Source organism: Prionailurus viverrinus, chromosome B4, assembly GCF_022837055.1.
Source record: "Prionailurus viverrinus isolate Anna chromosome B4, UM_Priviv_1.0, whole genome shotgun sequence".
NCBI classification, from domain to species: domain Eukaryota; kingdom Metazoa; phylum Chordata; class Mammalia; order Carnivora; family Felidae; genus Prionailurus; species Prionailurus viverrinus.
Window position 1 is genome coordinate 133,003,760 of NC_062567.1, and position 18,282 is coordinate 133,022,041.

An 18,282-nucleotide genomic window follows, 5' to 3' on the forward strand; every position below is an offset into this window, starting at 1 on the left:
TACGGTTCTCCCAGCCCGGGCTTCGCTCCATTTCGCTTAAGAGCACGCAGGACTTTTTGCCCAGTGTGAACAGGCACGGGGTTGCCGGGAATGCAGCCGCGCCATAGCCAGAGGAACTGGGTCCTGCTTTGTTTGGAAACCCACCAAGAACGTTGCCCCGCCTGGGAAATCCGGGCCCCTGTCAGCGGGGACTGGGGGGAGTCAGGTTGCATTTAGGGGCTGTGACAGTCCAGGAGTCCGCGCCTGGGCACACCCCTGCCCACCCTCCTTCTGGGGGACATGGGCCAGCATTTACACACTGAAATGTGCATCATTTTGTAAGTTCCTTTTCTTTCTTGCTCTTTTATAATATAGCTGGAGATTTGTGTTGATTTTTTAAAATTCTGTGTGGGGGCGCCTGGGTGGCGCAGTCGGTTAAGCGTCCGACTTCAGCCAGGTCACGATCTCGCGTTCCGTGAGTTTGAGCCCCGCGTCGGGCTCTGGGCTGATGGCTCAGAGCCTGGAGCCTGTTTCCAATTCTGTGTCTCCCTCTCTCTCTGCCCCTCCCCCGTTCATGCGCTGTCTCTCTCTGTCCCCAAAATAAATAAACGTTGAAAAAAAAATTTTTTTTTAAAATTAAAAAAATAAAATAAAATAAAATTCTGTGTGTAGGCTGGTGATATTACCTGCGAATTCACTTCAGGAGGCTAAAAGGGTCTGTTATAAATGTCACTTTAATTTGTTTTTTAATGTTTCCTTATTTTTGAGAGAGACACAGAGACAGAGCACGAGTGGGGGAAGGGCAGAGAGAGGGAGGCACAGAATCTGAAGCAGGCTCCAGGCTCCAAGCTGTCAGCACAGAGCCCAACGCGGGGCTGGAACCCATGAACTGTGAGATCATGACCTGAGCTGAAGTCGGATGCTTAACCGACTGAGCCCTCCAGGCGCCCCTGTAAATGTTACTCTGAAAGGGTGGGAGTCAAGAGAGGGTAGAGACTCATGATCACTCACCCATTTTATGGGTGGGAAACTGAGACCGGGTGAAAGGGTAGAGACCAGGTCCAACCCATGCCCTTCTCAGCTCCTGGGAACAGCCCTTCGTGAGCTCAGGCAGGTGTACATTCTGGCCCTCAGGCCTGTTTTCTCATCCTCCAAAAGGGACCAGAATTGAGGAGACCTAACGCAAGTCCAGTGCTCTGCAGAGTCCCCAGCACATGGTAGGGGTGCAGAAGGGATTCCCAGGCCAAGCCCTTTGCTGCCCCAAGGAGCCCAGCCCTGCTCCAGGATGCGGGCCAGGGCCAGAACAGAGGTAAAAGAGAGGAAAAAGGGGCTTCCGGGCCTGTGGCTTGGCTTCAGGTGTTTCTTCCAGTGCACTTCCCCACCCCACCCCCACTCCCCTCCAGCCACACCGACCTTCACAGTGTTCCTGAAGCCATCCGGCAGACCTCTGCCCCATGGCCTTTGCACTTGCTGGTCACACCCTCTAGAACACTGCTAGTTTGCCTCTTTTCCAGCTTCATTTCCGCTGTCCCCTCAGCCACCTGCTTTCTTCCATCTGTTTCTTGACGTTAATCCCACAAGCTTGCTCCAAACCCAACGCCTGTGCACTCCCTGTTCCTGCCACCTTGAACACCTATCCCTGCAGAGCCAGCTTCGTTGTCTCTTCAGAGAAACCAGCCCTCATTCCCACGTTGCCTCGTGGCCTAATTTGTCTTGGCATTTACCGTTTCACTCATGACACCATCTGGTACTTGGCTTAGGACTTTCTCACCAGTGCCCCGGTAGTCGGGGAGGGTGTGTTGGGGCAGCCGCGGCCGAGTCCCCAGCACTTGAATGGGACACAAAGGCACGAGGGGGCTAGTGGACCCCCTTGGAGCCCTCCACGGGGGGAGCAATACCTGCCTTACTCAAATGAACCCTGCTTCTCAGGGCCGACCAGAGGGGAAAGCAAAAAGGGAAACAGTGCAGACGCACGGAGTTGTCCAGCACAGGGCCGGAGAGGGCTCCTCGCATGGCTGAGATGACATGACTAAGGCTGGGCAAAAGCGGGGCCATTGAAAGGCTGGACCCCAGTGTCCCCGCGCCCTGGCCCAGCTTTCTGTCTCCAGGAATCTATCCTCAAAAAACAAAACAAGTCATCTGACAGGAGGCTGAAGAGAGCCGCTGTCATTTTCAAAATCCACAGGTGGGAAACAATCCAGCTGTCCAACCCCAGGGGATCTGCTACATAACGGATCATGATCCACGTGGCTTAGGAGACCGTGGCCTCGGGTGGGCCACGTGGCTTCACCAGGGCAGTCGGCGTTTGCCTCTGGACGTCCGGTGTCTTTTCTCCCGGGTATATTTTTCCGTACTGTCCAAACTTCACACAACAAACACAAACACACGTTTGAAATAAGTGCCGAGCCCCTTCTTGTCTCCTCCCCCCCCCCCCCCCCCGCCACCGTCCCCACAATGACACAAGTCACAGAGCCTCCAGGAGCCCCAGAAGGGTTAGTATTAGCAAAGTTTTATTTCAACGTCTTTTCTGCTCATAAATGATTCTGGAAAAGCCGATACGCAAGAGGCTCACCCACCCTCGTCTAAAGGCAACACTGAGGTCACTGAGAACGCTGCTCAGACAAACTCCCCTATGCTGGGGCGCAGGCAGCAGGACGGGCGGGTTTGGGGCAGAGGAATAAATAAACATCGTCTCAGCTCTGCCATCAGGGCTGGGGGCCCAGGGCCCAGAGGCAGCCCATGAGACTGCTGGGCCGACAGCTTGGAACTCCCAAAGCTGCCCGAAGTTAAGGTGTGTTGCAGAAAATGCCGAGGCTTCCGGAGGGCCTGCGTGTCCCCGGGAGGAGCCCTGGGCCGGTGGGCCAGTCTCCTCCTCCTGCTCCAGCCCCGGGAGAGCCCAGCTCCCTGCCGGCGGGGCCTGCCTGGGCGCTGGCGCGGGGGCAGACTCTCATCCCCACAGTCCCTGCCGAGAGCACTTTTTGGCATTTATCTGTTATGTAGTGTCAGGTGGCTGTGACCCAGAGCAGGTAGTGAGGGGTGGCTGGGGGGGGTCCCTGGCACCTGCAGCTCTGGGCTGCCCGTACACCTGTGTTTGCTTCCAGACTGCGGTCTGCTCTGGGAGGGGTGGGTGGATCGCAGTGCTGGGAGCCTTGGCCTAGTAGTGTGTGGGTGGGTGGGGTGGAGGCAGGGCGGGGCCAGGGCTGAGCATCACGGGTAAGAACTGAAGAGGGCCAGATGGTGGCTGGAGGTGGCCTGCCTGTAACAGCACCCTGCTCCCAAAGGGGTCCCTCGGGGGAACCAGCCCAGCGGAGTCACCACCGCAGCTCAGGCAGGGCGGGCTGCACCCAGGGCCGCAGCGGGAGATGTGGCGGGAAATGACGTTAAAGAACAACGGCGGGGAGGGCGGCTGTGGACGGGGCACGGTGAGTGTGCGGGGCAGGCGTGCGAGCAGCCAGGGCCTGGCCGTCAGAAGGCGAAGCAGCGCTCCTTGGGGTGGCCCACGCGGTCCAGGTTAGGCAGGCAGGCATACTGGATCATGGGCGGGGGCCCGCACATCAGTATCAGCGGCTCCTCCTCCGGGGGCGGAAGGTGGTCCCGGATCATTTCTTCATTTACGAAGCCCTGGCTGTAGTCCCAGGCTGCAGGCGGGAGACAAGGTGAGTCCCAGTGTGGCCGTGTGACTGACCAACGACTGCCCACCTACCCCAAACCGCCTCCCCCTGACCATTAAACTGCTGTGCTGTGAATTCCTCCCTTCTTTCAACAAACATTGAAGAATGAAGAGGTTGATCTGAAGCAAACGTTTGCCCTGATCCCCTGCCCCAGCCTGGCTGACCCAGAACAAAGCAGCCAGTAAATAATTAACAAAATGGCAGTAAGTGAGTATCTACCGATAATTACTCTAAGCATAAATGGACTAAATTCTCCAATCAAAAGTGACTGAGTGGGGGTGCCTGGGTGGCTCAGTCGGTTAAGCGTCTGACTTCGGCTCAGGTCATGATCTCACGATTCGGGAGTTCGAGCTGCTCGTCGGGTTCTGTGCTGACAGCTCAGAGACTGGAGCCGGCTTCGGATTCTGTGTCTCATTCTCTCCCTGCCCCTCCCCGACTTGTGCTGTCTCTGTCTCTCAAAAATAAATAAATGTAAAAATAAAAAAATTAGAGGAAAAAAAAGTGAGTGGATAAAAAACAAGACCTATCTATACCAACATAAAAACAGACACATGGTTCAATGAAACAGAAGAGAAGGCCCAGAAATAAACCCGCGATTATATGGTCAATTAATCTTCAACCAAGGAGGCAAGAATGTACAATGGGAGTGGTGTCAAATGAAGCCTCGACAGGGCACTGGGCTGCTGTTGGTCCGAGGGGGGAAAATATGTATACAATGGGAAAAAGACAGTCTCTTCTACAGACGGTGTTGGGAAAACGGGACAGGCACATGCAAAAGAACAAAACTGGACCACTTTCTTATGCCGTGTGCAAAAATAAACTCAAAATGGATTAAGAACCTAAATGTGAGACCTGAAACCATAACATTCCTAGAAGAAGGCACAGGCAGGAATTTCTCTTAACATCAGCCATAGCAACATTTTTCGAGACACGTCTCCTAAGGCAAGGGAAACAAAAGCAAAAATAAACTATTAGGACGACATCAAAATAAAAAGCTTCTGCACAGCAAAGGGAACAGCCCACAAAACTAAAGGACAACCCGCTGAATGGGAGAAGATACTTGCAAAGGAGTTATCTGATAAAGGGTTAGTGTCTGAAGTATATAAAGACCTGATACAGCTCAACATCCAGAAAACAATCTAACTAAAAACTGGGCAGAAAACGTGATACGCATTTTGCCAAAGAGGACACCCAGATGGCCAACAGACCTATGGAAAGATGCTCATCATCACTCATCATCAGGAAAATGCAAATCAAAACCGCAATGAGATATCACCTCACACCTGTCAGAATGGCTAAAATCCAAGCACAAGAAACAACAGGTGTTGGCGAGGACATGGAGAAAAGGGAACCCTGCGTACTGCTGGTGGGAATGCAAAGTGGTGCACCTGCTGTGAAGACAGTATGGAGGTTCCTCAAAAAATTAGAAACAGAATTACCCTATGGTCCAAAATCGCACTACTGGGTATTTACGCAAAGAATACAAAAACACTAATTCAAAGGGATACATGCACCCCAGTGTTTATGGCGGCGTTCTCTACAACAGCCAAGATACCTTGGGAAGCAGCCCAAGCGTCCATTGATAGGATAAATGGATAAAGAAGATGTGGTGCATATATACGAGGGAATATTATTCAGCCATGAGATGCCACGAAATCTTGCCATTTACAACATGGATGGAGCCAGAGAGTATTATGCCAAGTGAAATCAGGCAGTCAGAGAAAGACAATCCCATACGATTTCACTCATAGTGGAGTTTAGGGAAAAAAACCAACAAAGAAAAAAGAGAGACCAAAAACAGACTCTTTTAACTGTGGGAAACACAGTGATGGTGGCCAGAGGGGAGGGTGAGGGCCTGGGTGACACGGTGAAGGGATGGAGAGCACACTTTTCGTGACGAGCGCTGAGTAACGTATAGAACTTCCGAGCCACTACCCTGTACGCCTGAAACTAATAGAACACTGCGTTAACGACACTGAAATTGCACGAAAACAGACGAACGGGACCTATCTATGTGCTGCCTACAAGAACGCACTTTAGACATTTGGGAGGACACGCAGACCGAGAGGGAAGGGACCGAAACAGATGTTCTGTGCAAGTGGAAACGAAAAGAAAGCTGAAGTAAATAAGGGACAAAGATGGGAGAGACATAATGGTAAAGAGGTCAACCCCACAATGATGTAACATTGGTAAACGCTTATGTGCCCAACATAGAAGTACCTGATCATATAAAGCAAACACTAACAGATCTAAAGGGAGAAAGAGAGAGCAATACAGTAAGAGTGGGGGATTTTAATACCCTGCTTATATCAATGGCTAGGTCACCCAGACAGAAAATCAGTAAGGAAACATTGGCCTTAGGCGACACATTAGGCCAGATGGACCTAACGGACGTTTACAGGACATTCCATCCAAAAGCACACCTCACATCTGTCAGGATGCCACCATCAAAAAGACAAGAAACAAGTGTTGGAGAGGATGTGGAGAAAAGGAAACCCTTGTGCACTGTGAGTGCGAGCGAGTGCAGCTACTGTGGAAAACAGTATGGAGGGTCCTCAAAAAATTAGAAATAGAACTACCCTATGACCCAGCAATTCCACTTTTCGGTATTTATCCGAAGAAAATGAAAACACTGGGGTGCCTGTGAGATCAGGTCATGATCTCAGGGTTCATGGCTTCGAGTCCTGCACTGGGCTCTGCACCGACAGTGCTGAACCTGCTTCGGGTCCATTCTCTCTCTCCTCCTGCCCCTTCCCCCCACCTCTCAAAAATAAAATAAAATATTAAAAAAAAGAAAATGAAAACACTAACTCGAAAAGATACCTGCACCCTATGCTCACTGCAGCATTGTTTACAATGGCCAAGATATGGAAGCAAACTAAATGTCCACTGATGGATGAATGGATAAAGAAGTTGTGCCACATGTTTCCGATTCTGTGTCTCCCTCTCTCTCTGCCCCTCCCCCGTTCATGCTCTGTCTCTCTCTGTCCCAAAAATAAATTAAAAATGTTGAAAAAAAAAAAAATTAAAAAAAAAAGGGGCGCCTGGGTGGCGCAGTCGGTTAAGCGTCCGACTTCAGCCAGGTCACGATCTCGCGGTCCGTGAGTTCGAGCCCCGCGTCGGGCTCTGGGCTGATGGCTCAGAGCCTGGAGCCTGTTTCCGATTCTGTGTCTCCCTCTCTCTCTGCCCCTCCCCCGTTCATGCTCTGTCTCTCTCTGTCCCAAAAATAAATTAAAAATGTTGAAAAAAAAAAAAAAATTAAAAAAAAAAAAGAAGTTGTGCCACAAATGCTTTCACAGAGCAAGAATTCCTTTCCCTTGAAAGGTCCTTCTAGCTGGACTAAGAATCAAGTTGACACGAGAGGGCTTAATAGGCGAAAATCAAATTGAATAGCCTATATACAGGGAATCCACACAGACATGGAAATTCCAAAGGCAGTCAGGCAAAATGAGGTCCATATGTCATTCTGAACCCGGGAGAAGGGGGCAGGCGTCTGAGACTTCAGAGGGAGGGAATGTACTTCATGGCAGGGTAAGAAGGGATGTTTGTTTATTAGATATTTGCCCTGCCATACAGATGAGTCACTCAGATAAAATTTACCTCTGATAATAGCCCTCATTCTGAGAAAGACCCCCTATTTATTTATTTATTTATTTATTTATTTATTTACTATTTTTAAGTTTATTTTTATTTATTTTGAGACAGAGAGGGCAGCAGGGGAGGGACAGAGAGAACAGGAGAGAGAAAAATCCCAAGCAGGCTCCGTGCTGTCAGTGCAGAGCCCGATGTGGGGCTCAAACTCACAAACCAAGAAATCATAACCCGAGGTGATATCAAGAGTCAGACGCTTAACCGACGGAGCCACCAGGCGCCCTGGAAAGACCCTCAATTTAGATTCTTCTGTGTGGTTGAGGAAGGGACAGAAGTTTCTCTTGAGCCCAACAGGGTCTCAAGTGCCTTCAGCTCAAAATAACCCACGTGCCAAAGTGGCACATTCTGGAGGGGAGGGGTGTGGGTGAGACCTGAACCCCTTCAATACAATGGAATATTATTCGGCCATAAAAAGAATGACATCTTGCCATTTGTGACAACATGGATGGACCTCGAGGGTGTTATGCTAAATGAGTCAGACAGAAAGACAAACACCGTATGAGTCACTTACATGTGGAATCTTTAAAAAAAAAAAGAAAGAAAGAAAGAAAGAAAGAAAGAAAGAAAGAAAGAAAGAAAAACCCAGAAACAAAAAACCGCAAGCTCACAGAGAGACCAGACTGCTGGTTGCCAGAGGCAGGGGAGGGGGCTGGCAGAGGTGGGTGGAGGAGGCAGAAGTTTCTTTTGACTTTATTTTTGGTGTAAGTTTATTTTACTTTTTAATGTTTATTTTTGAGAGAGACAGAGTGCTAGCGAGCAGGGGAGGGGCAGCGAGAGAAGGAGACACAGAATCTGAAGCAGGATCCAGGCTCTGAGCGGTCAGCACAGAGCCCCACGCGGGGCTCGAACCCACAAGTGCTGAGATCATGACCTGATCCCAAGTCTGACGCTCAACTGACTGAGCTACCCAGGTGCTCCGGTATAAGTTTATTTTATTTTTATTTATTTATTTTTTTTAACGTTTATTTATTTTTGGGACAGAGAGAGACAGAGCATGAATGGGGGAGGGGCAGAGAGAGAGGGAGGGAGACACAGAATCGGAAACAGGCTCCAGGCTCTGAGCCATCAGCCCAGAGCCTGACGCGGGGCTCGAACTCACGGACCGCGAGATCGTGACCTGGCTGAAGTCGGACGCTTAACCCACTGTGCCACCCAGGCGCCCCAAGTTTATTTTTAAAGATATGCACGGGACTGAGCTGTATTTGCTAGTATGTACAATGCGCGGCTATAGAAGACATCGCGAACTGACCCGGATTTTGTTTAAATAGTGCGTTTTTCTTTACACGTGTACTGCACAGGCCAGCCGCACTTGCACGTGAGCTGGCCCCAGGCCCCATTCCTTCACTCAGTTCCACGACGGCCCTTGCCCGCCTGCTACACCAACTTTCTCGTGGCACCTAGAATTTCAGCTTCTACCTAACGTTGTGGCAACACCTCGACTCCTCCTGAACTGTGGGTCAGGGTAACAATAAAGGCAAGTGCGAGGGGCCGGGAGACCACCCAGCCCAGCTCCTCCTCTGGCGGGTAGCGGGTGCCCCTTACAACAGCCCCCAGGAGGCCGCGCTCTGGTGTGTGCCACCAGCAGGGGTCAGCGCCGGCCCCTCCTCCGCAGGCAGCGGGGACAAGGCGGCCCCGCCCCGCCACGGGTGGAGCCTACCCTCCCACGCTACTAGAAACTGTAACCAGAAGGGAGTAAACCTCTCCCGTTCCTCTCATTCCGGCCCCCCCCCCCCACGCCCCCGACTTCCAGTGAGACACAAATACAAGCTAAATGTTCCTTTCTTTACTATAAAAAAAAAGAGAAACTCCAGGAACCTGTGCTCCTGCCACCCCTCCCTGCCGGAGTCTACAGTTTGCCCGTGAACAGCACGGGTCCGCTTACATTACATTTTTCCCGGTTAGTGCAGTAAATATATTTTCTTTACGGTTTTCTTAATACCACTTTCTCTGGCTTACTCTATCGTAAGAATACGGTGTGTAAAAATACACACGATATGTGTTAATCGGCTGTTATCGGCAAGGCTTCTGGTCAACAGTAGGCTATTTTAGTAGTTAAGTGTTTGTGGAGTCAAAAGTTATATGCTGGGGCGCCTGGGTGGCTCAGTCGGTTAAGCGTCCGACTTCGGCTCAGGTCATGATCTCACAGTTCATGGGTTCGAGCCCCGCGTCGGGCTCTGTGCTGACAGCTCAACCTGGAGCCTGCTTCGGATTCTGTGCCTCCCTCTCTCTCTCTGCCCCTCCTCCACTCGCTCGCACTGTCTCTCTTTCTCTCAAAAATAAGTAAACATCAAAAAAAAAAAGTTGGGGCGCCTGGGTGGCGCAGTCGGTTAAGCATTCGACTTCAGCCAGGTCACGATCTCGCGGTCCGGGAGTTCGAGCCCCGCGTCAGGCTCTGGGCTGATGGCTCAGAGCCTGGAGCCTGTTTCCGATTCTGTGTCTCCCTCTCTCTCTGCCCCTCCCCCGCTCATGCTCTGTCTCTCTCTGTCCCAAAAAGAAATAAAAACGTTAAAAAAAAAAAAAAAAGTTATATGCAGATTTTTTGACGGCACGGTCAGTGCCCCTAATCCTGCTGTTGCCCAAGGGTTAGGTCCTCTGCTCTATAACGTGCTAATAAACCTATTTCGTGTTCATCTTCCTCCACGAGAGCATCAGCTCACGGGGCCAAGCTGGCTTCCTGAACGGAGCGAGGGCTCCACCAGGAGCCTGGATGGGCTGGTCCAGGGCGGCTGGCTGGCGAGGGGCCTCAGGGCACTGCCGTCCGGTCCACAATTCACCTACATCCCAGCCTAGGTCTCAGCCAGGAGGCCCAGGACCCGATCTGTCAACCCTGAAGGGTGGCTTCTCCCACTCATGAGATGGGCACCTGCCCCTAGAGCCCGTCTGCCCGGTTCTGGGGGAGGTGGACGCCGGGGCGGGGGGGCGGATGCGAATGACATCACACGCCGGTGCCCTAAGGATGCTTCAAAAATGTCCATTTCCCACCACTTCGAAGTTTCCCATGAAAATGCAGGGCCCTGCTTCTCTTGAAAAGCGGAAAGGCCCGGCCCGTGGGGCTGCAGCCTGACACGAAGGAAGGACATGGAAGGACGGCTGGCTGAGGGGCCTCTGGAGGGAGTGGGGGTCTCCGAGGCTGCACCACCTCCCTGCAGGCTCCCAACCCTGCAGCCAGACGCCATCAGGACCACCGGCCAAGAAGCCCGACCTGCTGCTTTTCTCACAGCAAAGAAGAGACTCAGGTATTTCCCGTACCCACGTCTCCACCCAGAGCGGGAGAATGAAGCGGAATTTAACTCCCAGGGGGCAGCCTCGGTTCGGGTTTTGGAGGTGGCCCTCATCCACTGCCTCCTACGTGACCTTGGCAAACAGCCTACCCGGACAGGTCGAATGAGGGTAAGGGTGCGTCGGCCTGACCCCAGCGGCTGCCCAGGGAAAAAAATGGGCGTAACGTGCCTTACAGGGTGCAAAGTGCAAAGCGGGGCAGTTGCCCCCAACCCCAGCAGTGACCCTGAAGACCTGCCCCAGAGGGAGCCCCCGACCAAGGGGAGAAAGGCCAACTTTCTTTGTCCGGTGGGGGGCGGGGCAGCCAGGGAGGGCCTTGGGCTCTGGGGGAGGAGGATGTGGGTTCAAGCCCCGGCTCTGGTGCTTTCTAGCTGTGTGCTGTGGGACACTTACTTCCCCTCTCTGATCCCTCCTTCCTCATTTTTGTGAGAGGGCATCATAAAAGGGTACCTCCTTTGCACACGGCCATCCTGAGCACCACTGGAGACGAAGGGTGCAGAAGGCTCAACCCCGGGAAGGGTCCAGTGCCCCCCCCCCCCCGCCCCCCTCAGCGCTTCCTCCCCTCACCTTCGGGGGCTTTGTCCACCGTGTACCAGAGCTTGAAGCGAGCAGAATGTTCGTTCCTCAGTTCCTCCAGCTCGGGCCGCAGCAGGATGTCCTTCTCAGTCTGCGGGGGACAGGGCCCAGCGGTCAGCAGGGACGGCTCGTCATCCCACCCGCTGGGGGCCACGCACTTGGCGGCGCTTGCTGGGGAGCGGCCCGGCAGAGCCGAGCCAGACTCCCAGAAACCCCCAGAAACCCCCGCCCTGCTCTGCCCACCTCGCCGGAGGAGCGGATCAAAGCTGCAGACCAGACGTTCACTACAAACGGCGTCTGCGGAAGGCGCCCAGCGCTGTGGGAGACGTGCCCCCTGTAAGCGGGAGCGGGGAGAGCGAGCAAACGAGGCCGGGCACACGCAACCGCAGAGCAGGGGCGGACCGTCCTGACCGTCCACTTGAAAGAGCCAACGGTCCCGCCACCCTCATCCCTCGGCCAAGCCTCTTTGCGCTCTGGCGTCTCGGGCTGTATATCCGTAAACTGGGACACGGAGACACTGCTCCCCAGGTCACACCCTCTCCTTCCACAGCCTCGCCCTTGCTGACCCCCTGCTCGACCTACAGCTCCCCACTCTCTGCTCACACCGGCCTCATCGGGCTGGCCCCACGTGACCCTGTCCTTCAGCCTGGTACCACCTCCTCCAGGAAGCCTTCCCGGACTCCCCAGGGGCATCGGCGTGCTCCTCACATGGGCCCTCTGACCATGGGCCTTTGCCTCATGCGTTCACAGATCACAGAAGATAGAAGGGGCTCCTCCAATCAGTGGGCAGCCTAACTGACCTCATGGGACTGTTATTAAACTGGGGGCCAAGGGATCGCCCGCTCACAAAGCACTACCGAGCCCCTGGGCCAGGGCAGAATGGCCCTCCCCACGGAGGCAGACAGCGAGAGATGCAGAGATGTATTTTCTCTGTCCCACGTGACCAACGGCACCCGGACAGGCTCAGCGAAAGGGACTATTGGGGGCGCTTAGTGGCATCGAGAGGTGGGCAGGAAAAGACAAATAATTCGAAGCCACAGCGATGAACATTTGCTGAGTACCCGCTGCGTGGAGGGTGTCTTGCTACAGGAGGGGCTGACCCAGCCGTACCTGGTCTCATAAGGACCCTGCAGTCCTGACCCCTCAGTGTTCCCCTCTGGGAAATGGGCTGCAGGCAGGAAGCACAAGCTGAGTGTCTCGGGGAGGAGGATGTTGATCGTTTCTCCCATTTCTAAGGGGGGCAGGGGGCCGTGCCTGTGCTGATGGGAGTGAGAACAGGGCCAGGGCTCAGGCTGGACAAGCTCTGTGTGAAAAACTATAGAAAATATAGAAGAAAAGAAAAATCACCCGATAGTCTTATCAGGTCAGTCCATTACCTGATAGAGATAACACGTTAGAATTTTTAGTGTATCTTTTAGACTTTGTTTTCTTTTTCTTTTTATGTTTGTTGGTTTGTTTGTTTGTTTATTTATTTATTTATTTATTTATTTTAAGAGAGAGAGAGTGAGCACGTGCATGTGAGAGAGCAGGGGAGGGGCAGAGAGAAGAAGAGAATCCCAAGCAGCCTCCATTCTATCAGCACTGAGCCTGATGCGGGGCTCGATCTCACAAACCATGAGATCATGACCTGAGCTGAAATCAAAAGTCAGACACTTGACTGACGGAGCCACCCAGGCGCCCCTAGACTTTGTTTTCTAATGACTACATATCCTTTCTTTTTAACAAAAATAGGACCAGGGCGTTCAGGCCACCTTGCCACCTGCTTTTTTTTTTTTTTTTTTTTTTAATGTTTATTTATTTTTGAGAGAGACAGACAGAGCATGAGTGGGGAAGGGGCAGAGAGAGGGAAGGAGACACAGAATCTGAAACAGGCTTCAGGCTCTGAGGCTGGAACTCGGGAACACCGAGATCGTGACCCAGCCTGAAGTCGGACACTTAACGAACTGAGCCACCCAGGCGCCCCGCCACCTGCTCTCCTAAGGAAAGAACGCACCGCAGACCCCCCACCTGTCACCGGCCTCTGAGCACCAACACTTCCCTTACCAGCTGCCCAGCTTGTGCTGGACCAACGGACTGTTCCCTGCTGAAGGACATGTAAATCGTTCTGAACACCCTCCTTCACAAACAATGTCTCCTTGGCCATCCTCACTGCCCTGCCAAGTTCTTAGATGAATCTGCAAAAGTGGAGTTTGGGGCAGAAAATTCCACGTGGGGAAGGGATTCAATACCTGCAGCCCCGTATTCCCTAGGTGGGCCTCTCTCACACCAGCAGCGACGAGACTGTCTGTCTTCCTACAGCTTTGCCAGCACCGTGTAATGACCGTTTCACAGCTCTGCCCATCAGAGGCACGGAGCGTCGATCTCACGTTTGTGTGTTTGTTGGCTTTTAAGCAATCTCTACACCCAGTGTGGGGCTTGAACCCATGGCCCCGAGATCGAGTCTCACGCTCTTCCAACTGAGCCAGCCAGGTGCCCGTATTCATTATCATTTCAAAAAGAGAGACGTTGTGGGGCGCCTGGGTGGCTCAGTCGGTTGAGCGTCCGACTTCGCTCAGGTCACGATCTCACGGTCCGTGAGTTCGAGCCCTGCATCAGGCTCTGTGCTGACAGCTCAGAGCCTGGAGCCTGCTTCAGATTCTGTGTCTCCCTCTCTCTGGCCCTCCCCCCGTTCATGCTCTGTCTCTCTCTGTCTCAAAAATAAATAAATGTTAAAAAAAAAAAAGAGAGACGTTGTATCCCTAGCTCTATCTCTTGTTTGAAAAGACTCTTTCTGTAGTGGTGCTGCAACCTGGGTTTCTTCCCCAGTTGTTTATCTACCTCATTTATAGGGTTTTTCTTTTCCATTTTTAAGCAGATGGGCTCTCCTTTGGTGTTTTGTTTAGACGGCCCATCCCCATTCATTCATTCAACACTCACAAAAAGGCTCACCTAGCGCCTCTAACGCACCACTTTCCATCTCTCTCCTGGGGTTTGAGGCGCCACCTGCACCAACTGGACAGTCTCGTGTATACTCGGCCCTGTCCCTCGGCCAGTGCTATTCAACCGAACTTTCTGCCACGACGGATGTGGGAATGTTCCGGATCCGTGTTACCCGATACAGTAACCGCATGCCACGCGTGGCTACGGAACCCATGAGAGAGGGTGTTTTCCATCTTAGTTAATCTTCGCTAACTTACATGTAAATAGCCACGTGTTCTAGCATGTTCTGGCACAGTCTGGATGTTCCATCGTGTCACCTGGAAATGCTTAAGCCCCAGTAAGCCCAGTTCTCGTGTGTGGCTTTGGAGCCACTGTTTCCATCACAGATGTGTTAGCAGCACGATCAATTCTACCCTGTTACTCTCTCTTTTCAAACTTTCTTGGCTGCGCACGGACACTCTGTCTTCCCAGAACACTAGCACCTTGTGTGCACGTTTCACTCTCCTTCCGTCACGGCGCACACTGGGACTCCCGAAGGCTCCGTGACCTGCCACGCTGCCCCAACGGAACGCAAAACCAGATACGGGATCCAGCGGCTTCCGCTCAGCCACACATCACAAAGGCTTCGAAAACGTAAAACAAGACAGTATTTCCTAAAATAGAGTTGCTCTCGCACACTACGCTCTGCCTCGAGTCCTGGTCGCGCTCCTTCCTGTGCGACCGGCAGGTCCAGCACCTCTCCGGGTCTCTGAGCCCAGAGCTATATAAAGTGGAGATCATTCTGCCGCCCGGCCCAGTGGGCCGACAGGCGTGAGGACGTCCTGTTCAGGCGACAGAGGACTGACGGCCTCCAGAGACTAACCCAGCAGCACCAAGTGGAACCAGCGTCCCCCCATCCCCACCACCTCGGAACACTGGCTCTTCCCACCCACCCCCGGGCCCCTTGGCAGCCCCCTCGGTGGGCCTCAGAGCTGTGTCCTGCAGCTGTGCGGGTCCAAGGACTCAGGCAGGCCCCTCCCCCTCTGAGCTTGGTTCCTCAAAGACAGGCCCTGGGGCAAGCTGACCTGAACCACATCCGAGAGGCTCAGGGGGCTGGGCATGGCCCCCCCCACTGTTGGGGGATGGGTGTCTCACCTTGGCTTTGCCCCAAAGGAGTATCACTCTGCAAAACCCACACATTCAGTCATAAAACAATGCATCTAGAAAGACCCTTGGGATGACCTGGCTTCATCAGTTCATTCCACAATGAGGGAGCAGAGCCCAGAGACGGCAAGTGGCTTGCCCAAGGCCACGCGGCAGGCCTGGGCAGGGGGACACGCACTCCGGAGCCAGAGAGACCGGGTCCAAACCCCGCCCCAACTCCCCCAGCTCAGGGACGGCATGCATGCACGTGTGTCTCGGCCCCTCTGGCTCCAGGCCAGCCCCCACCCAGCCCAGTGTTCTTGCCCTCCACTGCCAGGTTCCTCACTGTTTGTGGAGTGAGCTCTGAGATTCAGAGGAAGCAGCCAGCGAGCAAACCCCAGGGTAGGGGGTGCTCCAGGAGCATCACCCCCTCCGCCCCCCCCCCCCGAGCAGCCCCACTCAGGCCAGACCCTGGGCTCTGGACTGTAAAGCCTGACGCCCACCAGCTACGGCGAAAGCTACCCGTGCGCAGGACGCTCAGAGGACCCTCACGTTTCAGCCACAGAGCCGTGCAGACCCCCCAGTGGGTGCCCCGCAGGGGCCGGCAGCCCCTCTGGGGGAGCCGGGCCCGCGCATCTGTGTCGGGAACACTCACTGACCTGGTTGGCGAAGAGCAGGTGGCACACGGTGTGGTCATCTGGGTCTTTCATGATGGCGCGGATCACTTGTAGCATTGGAGTGATGCCTGCAAAACAGCAGCCCCCCCGCGCTGTGAGTACCAGCTGTGTATGGGCACACGGGCCCAGCAGCGCCAGGCAGGCACGGGGTGGGGTGGAGGGGAGGTGCCAGGACAACCGGGCCCGGGCTCCTGACCTTGGGGAGCTCACGACTGCTTCTATCTGTGCCCTGACCCTGACCCGTGACATCTGCCTGCTGGGGGCTCAGCGAAGGGCTCTGGGTCCACATACCGGTGCCTCCTGCAATCATGCCGACAGACTTCGCCGTCTTGATGACGGGGTTGGATTTCTTGTCTGGACGGATGGCAAACTTTCCTGGGGAGAGGAGAAGGTAGGAGGAGACGGGGAGACCCCAGCTCTCAAACAGGCGGTACTTGGGGCTGGACGGGCCGGGGAACCCGCTCCCGCTTCGGGGGCCTGAGGTGTGGGCAGCCAGCTGGGGGCAGGGAGACGATGGGAAGGCGGAGCTACAGGCCAAGGGGAGTGCAGGGGTGAGCCCCTCACTCCCACCGCAGACGGTACTGGGGGGCAGCGGGGGGGCCGGGAAGCGGGACGTGCTCCAGCTCGAAGCTTTCACTTGTTTTCAGACAAACCAAGCTGGTCTGGGGGCCACATCTGGCCCCCGAGGGCAGCCCGTGTGCAGGCCCTGTGCTGGCCAATCTCCCTCCTCTATGGCCGAATAAACCGAGGCCCCAGAGAGGAGACGGCCTGCCCAACAAGAGTCACCCACCCAGACAGCGGCAGAACCGGGGCCCTGCACCCAACCTTCACCGCGCCCGCGGGGCCCCGGGCTTCCAACCCAAATCACCTTTGCCCTGGTAGACCAGCAGCCCGTTCGGGCCCCGGAACTCAATGGTGTCCCCAATCTTCATGCTTTCCAGGTACTGGGACATCTTGCCCCCAGCAGGAAACTTGGGATGGGTGTCTTTGAAGTAAACCTGCAAGACATTCCCACAGTCCGCAGGGTCACCAGGGTAAGCTCCGGGCCACAGAGGGACGAGAGGAACCTCTTCTGGGTTTCTTCTGCAGCCTGTGTGTGGCTTTCTCACGCAGTGCCCCGGCCAGCCGTCTGCGTGCCAGCCCCCCCGGAGTCCGCCCTTCCCCAACATCCCCCGGGGAACACAGAGCCTCGGCCTGCTGCACAAGGCGACCAACCCGAGGGCCTGCTGCATCAACGTTCTGCGGAGAACTGTCTCTGTGCCCCCTCCCTGCAGGAGATTCCCACGAGGTCAGCGCAGAAAAGCCCCTGGGGAGATGGGCTGGGCCCCACCCCTCCTGTGTATCCTCAGCTCTTTCCGTCTGTGCTGTCATAGAGACAGCGCTCCTGGAACAATTCCCCACCGCCACCACCCACCCCGCCGTGCCCTTTGGGACTTCCCCTCTGGAAGAAGGAAAGGGCTACAAGAAAGACACGGGGAGACCGAGGGTGAGCACCTCGCCCTGGCCAGGGCTGAGGGTGCTGGGCCTCGAGGGGCAAGCAGGAGTGATGGGCAGGGAGGGGGCGGCTGGGGAGGGGGCGGGGACAGGGAGAGGCATGTGGGCCAGGACTCTGGCCAACGGGGAGCAGGGAGCAAGGTCTCTGAGGCAGGAGGGTCTGGTCTTCCTGAGTCTCCCATCCTCTACTTGGATCCCCCCCGACCGACACCTTCTCCACATCCGGCTAGAGTGATTCCAACAAGAACAGAGGTCCGAACCGGACCGCCTTCCCTCTCCTTCTGGATAAAGGCCCAAACCTTACCGGGCCCCCAAGGCCCTGCCTGCCCCCCAACCTCCCCCTTCTTGTCCTCTGAAGCCCCCGCCCTTTGCGTCAGTCTAAAAGCCTCCTTCTGACTTCAGGGCCTTTGCACCGGGAAGGTCCTTTTCCTTCCTCTCTGTCTGGGCAACGCGTCCTCGGCCCCCACATCTCACCCCCCTGTTGCCTGCCCAGGGGAGCAGCGCCCATCACCCCACCTGCCTCACCTCTGGTGCCATTCCAGGCGCTCAGTCTCACATGTTTGTCCCCTGGAGCAAGGGGGTCTGCTCTCCAGGCAAAGACAGGCTCCCGAGGCTAGGCCTGGGCACCCAGCAGGATCAAAATGACCCCAAGCTAAGGAGGGACCCAGGCCACAGCCTGGACTGACAGACTCTGCTCCCTTCCTGCCCTCACAGCCCCTGGGCCTCAGCTCTGGCCCAGAGGGGGGTCTCTGCCGGTCCCTCCACCATGAAGCGCCTAGTGAGGGGACCCACGCAGCAGAGGTAGGACAGTAAGCCTGGTCCACAGGAACGCTGAGCCGGGGTGGCCATGGGGGTTGGGGCCCATACCGGGAGGGCCTCCGACAGCCCACATCCAGCATCCAGGCTGGGCTGGT

At 54.9% G+C, this 18,282-nt stretch overlaps 1 protein-coding gene across 2 annotated transcripts in view; it reads right to left on the reverse strand.

The window, feature by feature from the left end:
• Nucleotides 1-2,472: 2,472 nt before the first annotated feature.
• Nucleotides 2,473-18,282, reverse strand: part of LOC125170303 (NADH-cytochrome b5 reductase 3) — a 28,707-nt gene continuing 12,897 nt past the window's right edge. For both annotated transcript variants that reach the window (XM_047866839.1, XM_047866838.1), the window contains exons 5-9: nucleotides 16,743-16,872; nucleotides 16,166-16,249; nucleotides 15,857-15,942; nucleotides 11,148-11,247; nucleotides 2,473-3,617 (exon numbers count right to left, since the gene is read on the reverse strand). In XM_047866839.1, coding sequence (XP_047722795.1) covers nucleotides 3,445-3,617; nucleotides 11,148-11,247; nucleotides 15,857-15,942; nucleotides 16,166-16,249; nucleotides 16,743-16,872 — 573 coding nt within the window. In that variant the 3' untranslated portion in view covers nucleotides 2,473-3,444. The remainder of the gene's footprint in view (nucleotides 3,618-11,147; nucleotides 11,248-15,856; nucleotides 15,943-16,165; nucleotides 16,250-16,742; nucleotides 16,873-18,282) is intronic.